At 35.7% G+C, this 18,143-nt stretch overlaps 2 protein-coding genes and 1 long non-coding RNA gene across 3 annotated transcripts; 1 reads left to right on the forward strand and 2 right to left on the reverse strand.

The window, feature by feature from the left end:
* Window positions 1-746: 746 nt before the first annotated feature.
* On the reverse strand, window positions 747-1,247 carry LOC138894485 (uncharacterized). Its single transcript, XM_070179185.1, has one exon. The coding sequence runs from the start codon at window positions 1,245-1,247 to the stop codon at window positions 747-749; it is 501 nt and encodes a 166-aa protein (XP_070035286.1).
* Window positions 1,248-1,417: 170 nt separating this feature from the next.
* On the reverse strand, window positions 1,418-2,257 carry LOC138894486 (uncharacterized). The gene is made up of 2 exons (XM_070179186.1): window positions 1,860-2,257; window positions 1,418-1,772 (listed from the first exon to the last, which is right to left on the reverse strand). Exons 1-2 carry the CDS (start codon window positions 2,255-2,257, stop codon window positions 1,418-1,420), a joined length of 753 nt encoding a protein of 250 aa, XP_070035287.1.
* Window positions 2,258-15,129: 12,872 nt separating this feature from the next.
* On the forward strand, window positions 15,130-16,513 carry LOC117274305 (uncharacterized). The gene is made up of 2 exons (XR_011409170.1): window positions 15,130-15,383; window positions 15,462-16,513. It is a non-coding gene; the product is annotated as an uncharacterized lncRNA (long non-coding RNA).
* The last annotated feature ends 1,630 nt before the right edge of the window (window positions 16,514-18,143 follow it).

Consider the following 18,143-nt stretch of genomic DNA (forward strand, 5'->3'; position numbering starts at 1 on the left):
ATAGATCACAAATTTACCTGTAGGGGTAGGTAGAGTCAAGATTGGGGTTGTAGTCAACCTGTTCTTGAAAACTTTTCTCATAAGCTTCAAACCATTGGAACTTCACATTTTTCTGAGTTAACTTTGTCAACGGGGAAGCTACTAAAGAGAACCCTTCTACAAAACGGCGGTAGTAACCTGCCAACCCTAGAAAACTATGAATCTCTATAGGGGTGGTCGGCCTAGGCCATCTCTTAACTACTTCTATTTTCTGTGGGTCTACTCTAATGCCTTCTTTCGAGACCACGTGTCCCAACAATTTAACTATATCGAGCCAAAATTCACATTTAGAAAATTTGGCATAAAACTAACGGTCCTTGAGTATTTGAAGAACTATTCTCAAGTGATTCTCATGCTCTTTCTGGCTACGGAAATATACCAAAATATCATCGACAAATACTATGAAAAAGGTATCTAAGAAAGGCTTGAAAACTCTATTCATTAAGTCCATAAAAGTTACTGGTGCATTGGTCAACCCAAAGGACATCACTAAAAATTTATAGTGACAGTACCAAGTCCTGAAAGCTATTTTCGGGATGTCTGCTTCTCTGATTTTTAACTGATGGTATCCCGATCTCAGATCTACTTTTGAGAAATACCTGGCACCCTGCAATTGATCAAATAAGTCATCTATCCTGGGTAGTGGATATTTATTTTTGATAGTAACCTTATTCAGCTGGCGGTAATCTATACACATCCGTAGGGAACTATCTTTTTTCCTTCACGAACAACACAAGAGCACCCCAAGGTGAAACACTAGGTAGAATAAAACCCTTATCTAAGATGTCTTGTAACTGCTTTTTGAGTTCATTTAGCTCTTGTGGAGCCATTCTGTAAGGAGGAATCGAGATTTGTTGAGTTCCTAGCAATGTGTCTATGCCAAACTCAATCTCCCTATCTGGTGGTATCCCTGGGAGATCATCCGGGAACACATCTGAAAACTCTTTCACAATCGATATTGATTCAAGCACCGGGGAGCCAACTTTTATATCCCGCACATATTCTATATATGCCAAACACCCGTTGTTCACTAGTTTTCTAGCCTTAAGGTAAGAAATAAACCTACCCACAGGCGTACCCACTTCACCTCTATTTATAATTGGATCTTCCCCAATAAATGAGAATTTAACCGTCTTCGCGTGGCAATCAACTGTAGCATGACAAGAAGATAACAAGTCTATGCCAGCTATGATTTCAAAGTCTACCATATCTAACAAGTTCAAATCGGCTAATGTTTCTCGGCCCTGAACTTTGATGATGCAGTTTCTGAATATATACTCAACTTTAACATATTCCCCTATAGGTGTGGAAACCTCAAACGGAACCCCTAATTTTCTGGTGCTTTTCCAAACTCGACACAAAAATAAGGAGACACATATTAGAAAGTTGAACAAGGATCAACTAATACATAAGCAAGACGACCACAAATCGAGAGAATACATGTAATAACTATGTTAGACGCCTCAGCATTCTGCCTGTCTAGAACTGCATAGAATCTAGTTGGTCTGCCTCCTCCCTGAGCTACACCTCTATTGGCACCACACCCACTCTGAGTATTAGATGCCCGAACTGGAGGAGGTACAACTATAGAATTACCCATGGATGTTTCCTGTCTGGTTAGAGTTTTCCCCGGAGCTTGTCCAAGCGATGGACGGTCTCTCTTAATATGACCCAGATCATGGCAGCGGAAACAACATTTCTGACCCAAAAGGCATTTCCCTGAATGTCTTTTACTGCACGAATGACATATAGGATAGGAGAACCCAGTTTGGCCCTGACTAGTTAAACTTTGCCCCTAAGGGGCCTGACCCTTACTCTACTGGTCATGTCTGAGTGGAGCTGGATAAGGAGATAAGTGAGCCGTTGATTGAATATGAGCTGAATGATTCATGTTCTTACCCCCAACTGAAAATCCACTATAAATACCTATTGTTCTAGTCTTCTTGCTGTTATCTCTAGCTTCCCTGGCGATTTTATCAAAAGCCTCCTTACGCGTAGCGATATTGACAACCTGAAGATAAGTCTTGTCATCCTGATGTGAAGTCATATCTTTTTCTATATGTGCATTCAAGCTTTCAATGAACCTTCTCACTTTTTCTCTCTCTGTCGGTATCAAATTAGGTACATACTCTGCCAATTTTATAAATTCCATCTCATATTCAGTCACTGACATAGTACCATGTTTAAGATGTTCGAATTGACGTCGGAGCTCATCCATCCGAATGTTAGGAAAAACCTTGGCCCTGAAAGCTTCTTTGAACTGGGGCCAAGTAAGTGGCGGTAATGTAGAATCTCAGGCCTTCTTGTAACCTCTCCACCATTGTCCTGCTGCACCCTTCTATTGAATCCCAATCAACTCTGTGGTTTATGTTTCAAGACAACCCAAAAAAACAAACATTTCCTCTATCTCTTCCAAAAATAACATTGGTTCATTTGGTTTATCGATACCATTATAAGTAGGAGGGTTTAATCTCAGAAAGGCATGTTGATCAATTTTTCCTGTTGGTAACTGCACTGTCTGGGAAATATTTGCAGGGACAACTTGTGGTGGTACCTCGAGTAGAGCTTGAAAATCATCTCCTATAACCTCTTCATCTGAATCATGAGGGTCCTGAGGAGGAGCATGAACAGTTGCAACCCGACCACCAGTCGGATGGGCTAGGGACTCTAAAAAGTCCAAAATTCTGTCAATTCGATTATCCTGCTGATATGGTGGTACCCGATCATTAACAACCTACTGAGGTGGATCCTATGCTTGTCTTTTGTCCCTACTACGAGCCTGATTACCTCTTGCGTTTCCACCTCTACCCCTAATATTTTGATCTATACCTCTACCTCTGCTACATCGTTTAACTGCAATTGGTGCTATTAGTGTGGCTTGCACCTTTGGTGCTGCTTCTTGATGATTAGCAGCTGGTATCTCAATATTGTTAACAACCGAGAATGAAGTTGATCTTGTTCTAACCATCTTGTTTGTGCTGAAATGAGAGATAAACGAGTATTAGAATTCTGAAATGTTTAGCTCTAACGCACAATATAAGAATCAAAGGAGAGAAAAAAAATCCTAACATGTCCTGCAGCCTCCCAAATATAAGTATGGTGCACAAAATTCACATATTTAAGACTCTGCTAGATACGGCTCATGACTCCCTAGAACTCCGTAAACCTGGCTGCTCTGATACCAACTTGTCACGCCCCCATATTGGGGTGGGACGTGATTGGCACTCAACCCTTACCACTCGTTGAGTGAATCCTGTACTATTTGTATCAAACTTCAAGTTCAATAGCAAAGAAACTAACATGCTTAAATATTAATTCTAATCAATTTGTAGTTCTTAAGCTGACTGATAAAATATAATAAATAAATGATAAATCCCAAAATATTTTAATACTGACCCACTAACAAGTCATGAGCCTCTAGAATTTGAAAAATAAAATTTAAAATACATAGCATATGGGGGCATCCCCCGAAAATAAAATAAACATAAAAAAAAGTTATAAATAATAGTCTGCAAAGGGTCCACTACCGATGGGATGAATCAACAGAGTCTGTAAATTGAATCTAGAATATCTCCTCTAGCCACGTGCCTCGTTACCTGCGTCCTCAATACCTGCCACACGATGTAGCAGGCCCATACGAGCTAAGTACCACCAAAGGATACCAGTAAGTCTTATAGGCTACCTCCTAAAAAGGCGGAGCGATACCTTATGAAAAATATAAGAAAGAAAAGGGATATACGAAAAATCATATAAAATTTTACAACCAAGTAATAATCTGAAAACTGAAACTGTAAGCTAAAACTGAAACTTAATGTAGAAATTGAGCCCAAATCTGATATCTGAAATAGAAATTGAGTTATATATATTTTAAGATATAACTTTGCGAAGTTAAATGTTATGTATAATGGCCCTGCGTATGTGAGCATCCGGAAACACGTACGGGGGAGTGTCGGTCTATCTCCCCAACAAACAGTTGGCACCTGCGAGCGTGGGGTAGGTAACCCTGACATCATGGCACTCACGCCGGGGGAGGTTGGCCACTTCTCCCTACTGAATGTGAATATCACAGTTAAAGGCACATAACAATTAGTAATACACATAAGCACGTATTCATGTCACATATAATGTCGTACTGAATAAGAATAAGTGAACTGAGCATTGGATCACGAGAAGACATGACTTAGCTTTAGCTAACATATGGAGCACACGAGTTATAATGGAATTCCCTACTAGGAAAGTAAACCTCAACTCACCTTAAAGCTTTAGCTGCAATTCGTCTTTTCAAGTTTTTCGAGTATTCGACAACACGAAATCTACATTAATAAGCTTAACCATGTCAATTCATAAGCTATTAAGTCTTACTAGTTGTTACTTAGCTATAAATTTAGAAACTCTCACCTCACTGATTCAAATAAAGTTTTCAACTAAATATTTTCATTCTTCCACGAAAGTATACAGATGACGAGGCCATGAATTCAAGTAAACTGATTTTACAAAAAAATAAAGTGACCTCATTATAAATTGTTGGTACTAGACCCATAACATCAATTATGTATTTTACAATTAAATACTAGATATGGAAGAATCTCTCACTTAACTTTGGCACTAACTAAAAGATAAACTTTTATCATATGAGCATTCAAAGAAAATTTTTCTGCCATGACTAGAAAATATGAATCTCAAAAGTTCTATCAATTTATTTTAATGAATACTTAAATTTACATATAAAAATAATTTTATAGAATGAGAACTTAAGAGTTTTGACTAAATTTTCACCTAGCGATAATAATCATAGGAAATTTGGAAGAATTGAATACCTGGGTTTTGAGAATGGTAAATTGCAAAACCTTGAATTTTTTTATGGCTTTCTACGTTTTGTGTGTTGCCTTACTCCTAAATCAATTAAATTGCTTTGGTTTTCTTGCTAAAATCTCATTTTTTTCCTCTTTACTTTTTGAGACAAAGACCTTTATCAACCTTTCTTACAAAAAAAAAAAACTTTTACCCCTCTGATTCCTTTAGGCTTCGGTCCCACTAAGTCTTTTTTTCTTTTTCTCTTTTTTTTTTGCTTTTAAATCATTATAGTTGCTACTTGCTATTATTAAGCAATATGTATTTAAAAGCTAGCGAAATGGGGCATTACAAAATTGAACCTTGTCCAAAACTGGAAATTTAAATTATAAAGTATATTTGAGCTAACAAATAATTCACACATAACAAAAGTTAAAAAGAAAAAAGCTGTCAAACTGTTTCATTTAAAAAATCTTAAGAAAACTTTCTAAATTTCCAGAATTGTTTCTTATAGTGAAATACAGAGAAAGAAAAAAAATTAAAAATTATATTTCCACACTTATCAAGGTCATGAAAAAAGTTCAACATTTTGGGTGGCGAAGACCGCTTTCTAGATTTTATAAAATACATTGGTGAAAAATAAAATCAAGTGCCAGTTATTGAAAAGTATCGAAAATGGATTTAGAAGTATTGTTGTAGTTGATTTAATTAAATTGAACTTGAACATAAATAGTTTAAACAGATCATTGAGAAAAAAATAAATCATCATTAGGCGCTCTTTATTAGGTGGTTCAAATATTTATTTATAAAAGATCAACAAATCCATTTTGTTAATATGTTGGAACCATCACATTTGCTGCTCATTTTTATTTTTGCTGTGATGTTGAAAAAATTAACAATCTCTTCAATGGCCGAATATTTCGAGGTTCTTGAACATCAAAACATATCTATAAAAAAGGATTTATTAATATTTGAGATAAGTTTAAATATTTTTAAAAAAAGAATATATTTATTTGAATGAAACACATGGAAAGGGATTTTTCTTAAAAATATTGAAACACTTTTTTCATAACTTTACATTCAGAGAAAGTAATTTAGAAATAAAAATATAATTTTTCGATAAATGATTAGAATGTGAGGATAACCGCATTGATAAACCTTTGCATTCTTTATAACTCACGTAACTTTTACATTTAAAATGATACAACTGTTTATATTACGGTGATTGATGGTTGTTTGTATGTTGAGTTGCTACTATAAAATGTTTGTCTAATTCAAAGCATAACAAGAGGAAGGAGAGTTAGCATAGGAAACAGTAAAAATTACAACACTGGGTAACCTGTAGTTGTATCATATTTACGCAAAATTATAAAAAAAGACACTATAAAAGAAGATCATCCAATTACAAGAAATGATACAATCTTCATAGCTTATAATAAATGAGAAAAATAAAGCCAAATACCTTAGAAATGAGAATATATAAGAATGTGTCATTCATATTTTCAAGTCTTACAAAAAATTTAATAACAAATTAAAAACACAAATTTATTTATAATGTCTAAATTAGACCAGCAATTTAAAGCAAAGATAAAACAAATACTACAAACTAAAGGATTTTACTGTATTAAAACATAAAACATTATGCAACCCAGCGCTTGAAAAATTAAATAAAAAGTGAATCGACCAAAAACCAAGTGATTTTACTATTTTGGACGAATAAACCATATCACTTTGTGTAATTTTGTGTGTATCCTCTGGAAATGTGAACAACTTTCCTAAAAGTACGCTCCACTTTAATTTCATTTTGCACTTTATTAATTAGCTGTGCCTTTTCGGTACCTTTAATGTCAGATTATCAAGAGTCTAGACTCTGGTGGGCGTTTAAGAAATTGTAAAATTACAATCATATTATTTGAAAATTAGAGTTGTATTTGGATATTAATATAATTTTTAGTTGTTTTTAAAGTTTTGTGATTAATCTGAGTAAAAATTTTGAAAAACAGCTTTTTGGACTTTTTAAAATTTTCGAAAAATTCCAAAATGCATCTTCAAGTGAAAATTGAAAAATTTATGACCAAACGCTGATTTCGAAAAAAAGTAAAAAAATATCAAAAAAAATAAAAAATTTCTTATGTCCAAACGGGCTCTTAAAAATTGATGTTTAATTCCAAAAAAGTAAGTTTAAAATTAGATGGTTAGCTCGTAAATGTAATATTTTTATTGAATAAATATGCATATAAAATTTTCATCTTCAGATAAATTATTTAAATTAACATGAATGATCTTTACAAAACAACTTGAATAATACAATTAAGGAAATTATTTTGGGTGAAATTAAAAATAGTCAGATTTACAAATGGTAATTGAAGAATAGCCAAAATTTCAAAAGTAATCGAAATGTAACCACTTTTTATGTAAAGATAAATCTGAATGAAAACACTGTTCAAAATCCGAAAAATATTTCAGCATAATATACTAGAGTTCGAATTTTTTACATGTGAGCTTCTAGCATAATAAACTTGAGTTCCAGTATAATATATTGGAGTTCCAGCATAATATACTGGAAGTTCATACACATGCGTTCCAATCTCCAGTGTATTATGCTAGAACTTTCCGTGTGCTGGAGTTCCAGCATAATATGCTGGAAGTTCATATACATGTGCACCAGTCTCCAGTATATTATGCTGGAACTTTTCGTGTTACAGCAGAATAATGGCTATCTTTCAATAACTTTACAAACGCTGGATATTTTTCAATTATCAGTTCAAAAACTGGCTAGCTCATACTATTTTCGCAATTATTTTTTAATAATGTATTGGCTCCATGCTCAGCATGGGTCATCCCTCTTCTAGTAAGTGAATTTTTTCCTCATAAATCCATTCTCTTTTATCTCCTTTGTAAAAGAGGAACGGATAAAAAATGCAGTTACCTAACATAGCTCCATTCAATGATTTATGACTTGTGTGCATGGTCATGTCCTGTTCTCAAAAGTTTTCATGTGAAATGTTAAACAAAAAATAATTTTTGACTCAATAAGGCTTGGGTTGACCACGGTCAAAGTTCTTAGTAAACGACCTTGAATCAGGGTTTTGATAATTCCGGTAGGTTCGTATAAAGTTTTGACTTGTACACACGTTTAGTTGGAGTCCTCGGTGACCCGAACGCGTTTTAGCACATTATGTGAAAGATTGTGAAAAATGAGCTTTTAACTAGAAATATGAGTTTTGATGATTGATTCTTGTTATTTGATGTTATTTTGATGATATGAGATAGCGAGTAAATTTGTAGAATGTTATTACACCTATGTGCATGTTCAGATTGAAGCCCGAGGATGATGAGTTTCAGGTGAGCAGGCAGGAGACTGTCGACATCTCTGCTTGCTCATAGTGTTTTCTCTTACTTCTCAAATACTAGTTATGATTAGTCCGGGCTGTGGCCATGCCCAATAACCTCCATCAAAGCTGTCAAGTTTTCGCATCCCCTCTATGATTATTTGAAGCAGTTCATTCAAGAAGTTGCATGGTTTTTACAACTGAAGTATCAATTTTCTATGCAATTATGTTTGCTACCTTGTTTTTTGCAAAAGTATAACTGTAAGTCCAAAACTGGTTTGACCCTTCAGTAGTACTCGAAAATTAAATTATGTTGCTCCATAGGATGTGAACTATGACAGAAAGCGACAAGCATTATACTGATCCCAACAGTGTATAGTGGTGGAAACATAAGCAGGTAAAGGATGTTTCCATTGACAAGCATCTAAACGAAAATCCTTATAACTTGCTACAAAATGGTGCACTTGTCTAGTTTATCTTGTCCAAGTCTCCTCTAGTAACCCAGTTATCTGCATTCCATGCGCTAGAAAGTATTGTACATTGGCCTATCAGTTGGAAAAATAATTGTTCGCGAAAACTCACAAATAGTCTGCATTCAAAAGAATATTGATCGTCATTAATGATGGGATCCAAACCCACGTGTAGAAAAAAGAAAAAAAAGGGAATCTAATAATGGCAAGAGCAAGTTTTAGAGTTTGCAACTAATTTGCACCGCAAATTGCATAGTGCAAGTTGTAAAGTGAGATCCAATCTTCCAATTGGTTAATTGGAGCAGTCATCCCCTCTATAAAAGGAGAGCTTCAACTATCATTTTAGACATCAATCTCATAGGAAAAATATATCTGAGAGTTAGAAAGAAAGAGTGAGATTTCACAAACATAGAAAGAAAGAGTGAGATTTCACAGACAGGGTATAAGAAAATAGTCTGTGAGATAAATAGAGAGTGAGCGATATTGTAATGAGGTGAGAATATCAAAAAGGGGTTATTTCTTTTGAGTGTTGTAGTGGTCTTTGGAATATTTTATTCGGACCTACAAAGTGTAAAATTTCTTGCTATAGTGATATCAATTGCTCATCTCGGGGCCGTGGTTTTTTCCCTTATTCAAAAGGGTTTTCCACGTAAAAATCTTGCTGTCATTGTCACTTTTTTTCTTGTTAATTATCGTATCTCGGTGCTACGTTATTATTCCACTTTTATTATCGTGAATATTTCTGTGGAGTTTATTCACAACAACTGGTATCAGAGCAAGGTTCTGCTCGCTCACAGAAGTACTATTCACTATCGGTAGTACTATACTCAATGAAAAAAAATATCCGGAGTAAAGTACGAGGTAGCAAAATTCAATGGAGATAGCGATTTCTCAACATGGCAAAGAAGGATGAGAGATCTGCTCATCCAATAAGTATTACACAAGGTAGTAGATGCTGATGCCAAAAAGCCTGATACCGTGAAAGTTGAGGTTTGACCTGACTTGGATGAAAGGGCTGCTAGTGCAATCAGGTTGCACTTATCAGATGATGTGGTAAATAACATCATTGACGAAGATACCGCATGTGATATTTGGACAAGGTTGGAAAGCCTATACATGTCCAAAACTTTGACAAATAAATTATACCTGAAGAAGTAGCTATACGCCCTACACATGGGTGAAGGTACAAATTTTTTGTTATATTTTAATGTGTTTAACGGACTAATCACACAACTCGCCAACCTCGGAGTTAAAATCGAGGATGAAGATAAAGCCATCTTGATATTGAACTCGTTGCCATCTTCGTATGATAATTTTGCAACAACCATCCTACACGGTAAGACTACCATTGAGTTGAAAGACGTCACATTGGCTCTTCTACTCAATAAGAAGATGATAAAGAAGCCTGAAAATCAAGAACACGCTTTCATCACAAAAGGTAGAGGCAGGAGTTATCAAATGAGTTCGAGCAACTATTGTAGATCCGGAGATCGTGGAAAGTCTAAGAACCGATCCAAATCAAGAGTTAGAAATTGCTACAATTGTGATCAACCAGGTCACTTCAAAAAAAATTGCCCAAATCCAAGGAAGGGCAAAGGTGAAACCAGTAGCCAGAAGAATGACGACAATACAACCGCCATGGTGCAAAACAATGATAATGTTGTTGCCTTTATAAATGAGGAAGAGGAATGCATGCACTTGTCAGGTCCAGAGTCGGAATGGGTGGTTGATACAACAGCATCTTACCATGCCGCACCGGTAAGAGAATTTTTTTTGCAGATATGCAGCAGGTAATTTTGGAACTATGAGAATGGGTAACACGAGTTACTCAAAGATTGCGGGGATCGGTGGCATTTTTATCAAGACAAATGTCGGATGCACATTGGTTCTAAAGGACGTGCGACATGTACCTGATTTGCGGATGAACTTGATCTCAGGAATGGCTTTAGACCGAGATGGATATGAGAACTATTTTGCAAATCAAAAGTGGAGACTCACCAAGGGGTCATTGGAGATTGCAAAGGTAGTTGCTCGCGGCACGTTGTACAGGACAAATGCAAATATATGCCAAGGTGAATTGAATGCGGCACAAGACGAGATTTCTGCAGATTTGTAGCACAAAAGAATGGGTCATATGAGCGAGAAGGGATTGCAAATTCTTGTCAGGAAATCACTCATTTCTTATGCCAAAGGTACAACAGTAAAACCTTGTGACTATTGTTTATTTGGTAAGCAGCATAGAGTCTCATTTCAGATATCGTCTGAAAGAAAATTGAATATACTTGATTTGGTATATTCTGATGTTTGTAGTCCAATGGAAATTGAATCAATGGGCGGTAAAAAATATTTTGTTACTTTTATTGATAATGCTCCATGAAAATTATGGGTTTATATTTTGAAAACCAAAGATCAGGTGTTTCAAGTTTTCTAGAAGTTTCATGCTCTGGTGGAAAGAGAGACATGCCAAAAGCTAAAGCGTCTCCGAAGTGACAATGGAGGTAAGTACACGTCAAGAGAATTTTAAGAGTACTATTCAAGCCATGGGATCAGACATGAAAATACAGTTCTTGGAACCCCACAACACAATAGCATAGCCGAGAGGATGAACCGCACCATTGTTGAGAAGGTGAGAAGCATGCTCAAAATGACTAAACTGCCTAAGTTATTCTAGGGTGAAACAGTTCAGACATCTTGTTACCTAATCAATAGGAGTCCATCAGTTCTATTAGAGTTTGACATCCCAGAGAGAGAGTTTAGACGAACACATCTAAAGGTGTTCAGTTGCAGAGCTTTTGCACATGTACCAAATGAGCAGAGAACAAAGATAGATGATAAATATGTTCCGTGCATATTCATCGGATATGGAGATGAAGAATTCGGGTACAGATTGTGGGATCCTATAAAGAAGAAGGTCATTAGAAGCAAAGATGTAATCTTCCGAGAAAGTGAAGTTAGAGTTATAGATGATCAACCAGAGAAGAAAAAGAATGGTATAATCCCTAACCTTGTTACCATTCCTTCTTCTTCTAACTATCCCACAAGTGTAGAAAGTACGACCGACGAGGTTACCGAGCAGAGGGAGAAACCTGGTGAGGTTATTGAGCAGGGGGGAGAAACGTGATGTTGCTGTCGAGCAAGTGGAGCACCCCACTCAGGAAGAAGAACAACCTCAACCTCTGAGGAGATCAGAGAGATTTCAAGGGTAGAGTCATGTAGGTACCCTTCCACAGAGTATGTCCTCATCAGTGATAAAGGGGAGCTAGAAAGTCTTAAGGAGGTGTTGTCTTATCCAGAAAAGTACCAGTGGATGAAAGCCATGCAAGAAGAGATGAAATCTCTACAGAAAAATGGCACGTACAAGCTGATTGAACTTCCAAAGGGTAAAAGATCACTCAAATGCAAATGGGTCTTTAAACTCAAGAAAGATGGAAATGGCAAGTTGGTTAGATACAAAGCTCGATTGGTGGTAAAAGGCTTCGAGCAGAAGAAAGGTATTGATTTTGACAAAAGTTTCTCACATGTTGTCAAAATGACTTCTATTCTAACAATCTTAGGCGTAACAGCTAGCCTAGATCTTGAAGTGGAGCAGTTGGATGTGAAAACTATATTTCTTCACGGAGATTTGGAAGAGGAGATCTATATGGAGCAGCCAGAAGGATTTGAAATAGCTGAAAGGAAACACATGGTGTGCAAACTGAATAAAAGTCTTTATGGGTTGAAGCAGGTACCAAGGAAGTGGTACAAGAAGTTTGACTCATTCATGAAAAGTGAAACTTACACAAACACATATTCCAATCCATGTGTATACTTCAAAATATTTTCTGACAACAATTTTATTGTTTTGTTGTTGTATGTGGATGACATGTTAATTGTAGGAAAAAATAAGGGGTTGATCGCAAAGTTAAAGGGAGATTTGTCCAAGTCATTTGATATGAAGGACATGGACCCAGCACAACAAATTCTGGGTATGAAGATAGTCTGAGAGCGAACAAACAGAAAGTTGTGACTGTCTCAGGAGAAGTACATTGAACATGTACTGGAACGCTTCAACATGAACAGTGCTAAGCCAGTCAGCACACCTCTACCGTGTTCCTTATTCCTTATGGAGGAAAATGAAAGCATGACCAATGTTCCTTATTCCTCTACCGTTGGAAGTTTGATGTATGCACTAGACCTGATATTCCCTACACAGTTGGTGTTGTCAGTAGGTTTCTTGAAAATCTTAGAAAAGAACATTAGGAAGTAGTCAAGTGGATACTCAGGTATCTGAGAGGTACCACGGGAGATTGTTTGTTCTTTGGAAGATCTAATCCAATCTTGAAGGGCTATACAGATGCTAATATGGCAGGTGACATTGATAACAGAAAATTCACTACTGGATATTTGTTTACATTTTCAGGGGGAGCTATATCATGGCAGTCAAGGTTGCAGAAATATGTCGCACTCTCTACAACTGAAGTGGAGTATACTGCCGCTACTGAAGCTGGCAAGGAGATACAGTAGCGGCAAGGAGATGATATGGTCGAAACGGTTTCTTCAAGAGCTTGGATTGCATCAGAAGGAGTGTATCGTCTATTGTGACAGTTAAAATGCAATAGAACTTAGCAAGAACTCCATGTATCATGCAAAGATCAAACACATCGTGAGATATCACTGGATTCGAGAAATGGTAAATAATGAATCTCTAAAAGTCTTGAAGATTTATACAAGTGAGAATCTCGCGGATATGCTGACCAAGGTGGTACCAAGAGACAAGTTCGAATTATGCAAAGAACTTGTCGGCATGCACTCAAGTTAGAAGTCTAGTGTTACCTCCTTCAGGTGAATGGGTATGGAGGGGGAGATTGATGGGGTCCAAACCCATGTGTAGAAAAAGAAAATAAAGGGAACCTAATGATGGCAAGAGCAAGTTTTAGAGCTGGCAACCAATTTGCACTGCAAATTGCATAGTGTAAGTTGTAAAGTGAGATCCAATCTTCCGATTGGTTAATTGGGGCAGGCATCCCCTCTATAAAAGGAGAGCTTCAGCTCTCATTTTAGACACCAATCTCAGAGGAAAAATATATGTGAGAGTTAGAAAGAAAGAGTGAGGTTTCACAAACATGGTATAAGAAAATAGTCTGTGAGAAACATAGAGAGTGAGCGATATTGTAGTGAGATGAGAATATCAAAAGAGGGCTATTTCTTTTGAATGTTGTAGTAGTCTTTGGAGTATTTTACTCGGACCTACAAGGTATAAAATTCCTTGCTATAGTGATATCAATTGTTCATCTCGGGGCCGTGGTTTTTTCTCTTATTCAAAAGGGTTTTGCACGTAAAAATCTTGGTGTCATTGTCACTCTTTTATTATTGTTAATTACTGTATCTTAGTGTTACGTTATTATTCCATTTTTATTACCGTGAATATTATTTCTGCGGGGTTTATTCCTAACAATTAATCTCAAATATGTTGTGCTTAGGTAAATTTGTTCAACATGAAACCTTTGTTGAAATTATAGAGAACAATGGAAGTCCAAAGTAGGGTCAAAGCAGAGAGGATGCCTCATCTTACATTCATCACTGCCGTTATTGTACACAATGGTCTGAATAAGATAAGGCTGTGTTGTTCTGTTTCCAAAGAGGTTTTGAGAAGTCTTGAAATAAGTAGCTGGAAACATTTTACTGAAGTTGTTTTCATTACCCATGAGAGGGCACCAACAGGACAGTAGCCAATTCCACACAGAAACTTCAGTTGAAGAGCACGATGTTCACACAGTCCCTACCAATAGATGAGCAAAAGCAACAAAACAAAATACGCGACCTTTAGAAAGAATGGAGATATTGGCAGAGTTCATTCAGATTACATCATAACGATCTTATTTGCTAATGTCATCAAGTTGGGTATCGAGGCATCGGCAAGTTAAACTTTGGCATCGAGGCATCGAAAGGAAATTAGGCGCCACGGTATAATAAAATTCTTCTCGAATGGCTACAGGTCTCTTTGTTTGTGTCCAAGTGAGTAATTTATCGATGCCCGCTGGCTGTTTGATTGTCTGCTTCTGTCAAAATCAATTTCCCTGGTGAGCTTTGTCTATTACTATGCTTTTTTGATTGGTTTTGCTCCTTATTTTCTTACTGCGTATTACAAAAGCTATTTGTTTTTGTTCTTGAGTAAAGACGTGAAACCTCTAAAGGCGGCTATAGTAATAGCTATTAAACCATGAATGTAAGATCAAACTTGAGAATTCACCCATACAGAGGCTAAAGTAAATGAAGAAACATCATAGTCATCGTGTATTGATGAGTCGAAAGGTAAGCACTATAGTATGATAACATTCTCTTGGGTTTCTTCTGAAAGATTAGTTATCTTTTATATTTAAATAACGATAAATATTTCAAACAGTTGATCTGCTACTACTAGAAATATCTTTTTGGTTAGAAGGGATTATAGTACAATTTATCTTCTATTTTATTTGTGTCATTTTAAAAATTGCTAAATTGCTCAAACTGCAGATGTCGACAGATAATAAAACTAATGCGTCAAATAGCTGCCCACTAAAAAAGAAGTGTCGGTACTCAGCAGAAACAATGTCTAAAATCAAGCTTAGAAGACGTGACCTGTACAAACAGTTACCAATTGATAAAAAAGAGTCGCTTCTATCACAGCAACGATTAAAAGAGCTGGAGGAAAAAAAATAGCGAGTACGGCAAGATTACACTGAAGGGTCATTGTTCAAAAGTGGGGCTAGCTTACCTAAGCAAAGAACTCTCGGTAAGTAACAGAAAATATATTATTTGACTTTGAGTTTGTTGTACTTTAATATATTTATTAGAATTTCTTGTACATTAGGTTTGACATCTGCTGTACCTTGTGAAGGACACGATACAGAGCCGTCGGTCATCAAAAATAAAGGTTTTCTCCAATTTTAATCTTATATAAACATTCATTCCTAATCTCTTCTCAACAATAATGCTATATGTCATTTATCCTAAATGTGTCTATAAGCTGAAATACATGAATACTTTGTGCTCTTTCGTGATTTGCGTTGTACCTACTCAGGCTTCACTGCACGCTTTTAAACATGTTGACAATTTTGTTTATCAGCTCCCAGCCTTGAAGCTCATGTGACTAAATCGTGTGGTAATTTAGAAAAAGGGAAGAGCATGTGTGATACCCCTACCACTCGCGAAACAGGTAAACTTAGCCTTTATATTATACTTTGTTGACAATGACATATTAGTTGTACATTATTATAAACCATGAGTATCTATGCAAACCTCGTGTTACAATAATATCTACCATACATGTTCCTTAGTGATCCCTATTTTTTCTAATGATACTTCTTACATATTTAGTTAACAGCCGGACCAGAAAGGTATCCCTACCCACTAAAGAGCAACATTATGACTATGTTGCTCTAAAAAAGGTTATGAACTGCCAGTACTGTGGCGCAAAATAATTTAAATATGAACCTTCAGGATTTTGTTGTAGCAACGGTTCAGTTAAATTGACATCATATGAAATGCTTGCTGAATTATTGAATCTTTATTTGGCCAATAGAGAAGAATCGGAGCACTTTCGTACTTACCTTAGAATGTACAATAATATATTTGCATTTACTTCACTTGGAGTGAACTATGACAGGGTGGTAGCGAAAAGAAACTATGGCATTTACACATTTAAAGTACAAGGACAAATGTGTCACTTCATAAATGATTTAATTCCATCAAATCGATAACTAAGAAATTTACAACTGTATTTTTATGATGATAACACTGAAATATTGAATCGAATGACTTCTTCAGGTATACTTAGACAATCAGTTGTTGAGAAGTTAATGAATATATTGAAGATAAATCCTTATTCTTGAAATCTCTAATACATATTCCAGAATTATCAAACTTTTATATTGCACTGAGATGTGATTATAGCTTAGATCAACAAGTCTACAACCTACCAAGCATATCAGACGTAGCAACATTATGGCTAGAATAAGAAACAAATAATAATAATACTTCTGCACCCCATATCTGAATTTACACTCATAGTAACAAGAGCCAATTGCTAAATTACTATTACGGTTGCTATGACCCTTTGCAATATCTGATTTTGCTTCCGTATGGTCAAAATGGATGGCATTCTGGTATTCAAAAGGTTGTACAGCCTGGAAATAAATTGAGAAAAATGAGAGCTTACTACGAAAAAGAACAACTTCCAACTTTATCTAATACGTGTTCAATTGATGGACTACTTGATATGGAAGCTGACGTTCTAGAAAAGGGGAAACAAAAAAGGGATACCGTTTCTTGTTGTAAATACTATTGTTAAAAACTTCAAATGAGAGACAATGAGGAGAATGGAGTTTTACATTCTGGCAGATTGTTTCAACAATATTCAGTTGATGAATTCATAAAAATAGAAACTCAGAGGTTAGATTTTGCCTCATTTAACCAAGATTTATTTCGGATTGATGTACTGCAAGGAATTCTGGATATCCTGAGACTTGGCGAAAGAGAAGCTTCTAAGATAGGAAAAAAGAACTTTATTTCGAGTTCCGACAAGTTTCACGGGTGGTCCGAGAGATATGCGTCAGCATTATATGGATGTTATTGCGTTAGTACAATATTTTGAAAATCCTGATATATTTTTGACCATGACATGCAATCCTGCTTGGCCTGAAATAAAGGAATATTTGCTCCCAACAGATGAAACTCAAAATAGCCTGATTTAATTAGTCGAGTGTTCAGAGCTAAGGTAGAAGAGATGAAAACAAATATATTAAAAAGAAACATATTTGGAAAAATTGTAGCTTTTATGTACACTATAGAATTTAAAAAACTAGTTCGTTCACATGCTCATTTTCTTATTATACTTAGTGATGGCTATAAATTATTGACACCTGAGGCTTATGACAAGTTTGTCTCTATTGAGCTACTTGATCCTGATGCAAACTCTTACTTACATAAGCTTGTTATTAAACATATGATGCATGATCCTTGTGGTTATTTGAATCCTACAAGTTCTTCTATGAATAAAAAAGGAGAACGCAAATTTAAGTACTCAAAGAGCTTCGCTGACAATATGACAAAAGGAAAGAACTCATACCCAATTTATAGAAGACGAAATACTAGTAAATCTATGAAAGTATGGGAGCAATTTCTTGGTAACTCATGGGTTGTTCCTTACAATCCTTATTTGTTGTGCAAATATAATAGTCATATAAATGTTGAAGTTTGCTCAGATATTAAAGTTGTCAAATATATATACAAATATATCTGTAAAGGACATGATAAAATTTTATTTAGTCTACGCGAAGACAACTCAAATATAGAAACAGATGAAATAAAAGAATACCAATCTACTAGATGGGTATCACCACCCGAAGCTATGTGGCGTCTATTTCCCTTTCCTATCAGTGAAATGATGCCAAGTGTCTATCACCTCCAAGTACATCTTGATTGACTATAATTTGTTTCTTTTAGAAAAACTGACATAGTTGACAATATTGTGAAAATTTCTATGATTAAGAAG

This window comes from Nicotiana tomentosiformis, chromosome 6 (assembly GCF_000390325.3).
Source record: "Nicotiana tomentosiformis chromosome 6, ASM39032v3, whole genome shotgun sequence".
In the NCBI taxonomy this organism is placed as follows: Eukaryota; Viridiplantae; Streptophyta; class Magnoliopsida; order Solanales; family Solanaceae; genus Nicotiana; species Nicotiana tomentosiformis.

Excerpts from the sequence above, each read along its gene's own strand:
- LOC138894486 (XM_070179186.1), bottom strand. The coding sequence starts at position 2,257 with ATGGATGAGCTCCGACGTCAATTCGAACATCTTAAACATGGTACTATG. Across the intron at positions 1,773-1,859 it reads GCTCCACTCAGACATGACCA|TAAAAGACATTCAGGGAAAT; the intron begins GTAGAGTAAGGG and ends TCATTCGTGCAG.
- LOC138894485 (XM_070179185.1), bottom strand. The coding sequence starts at position 1,247 with ATGGTAGACTTTGAAATCATAGCTGGCATAGACTTGTTATCTTCTTGT.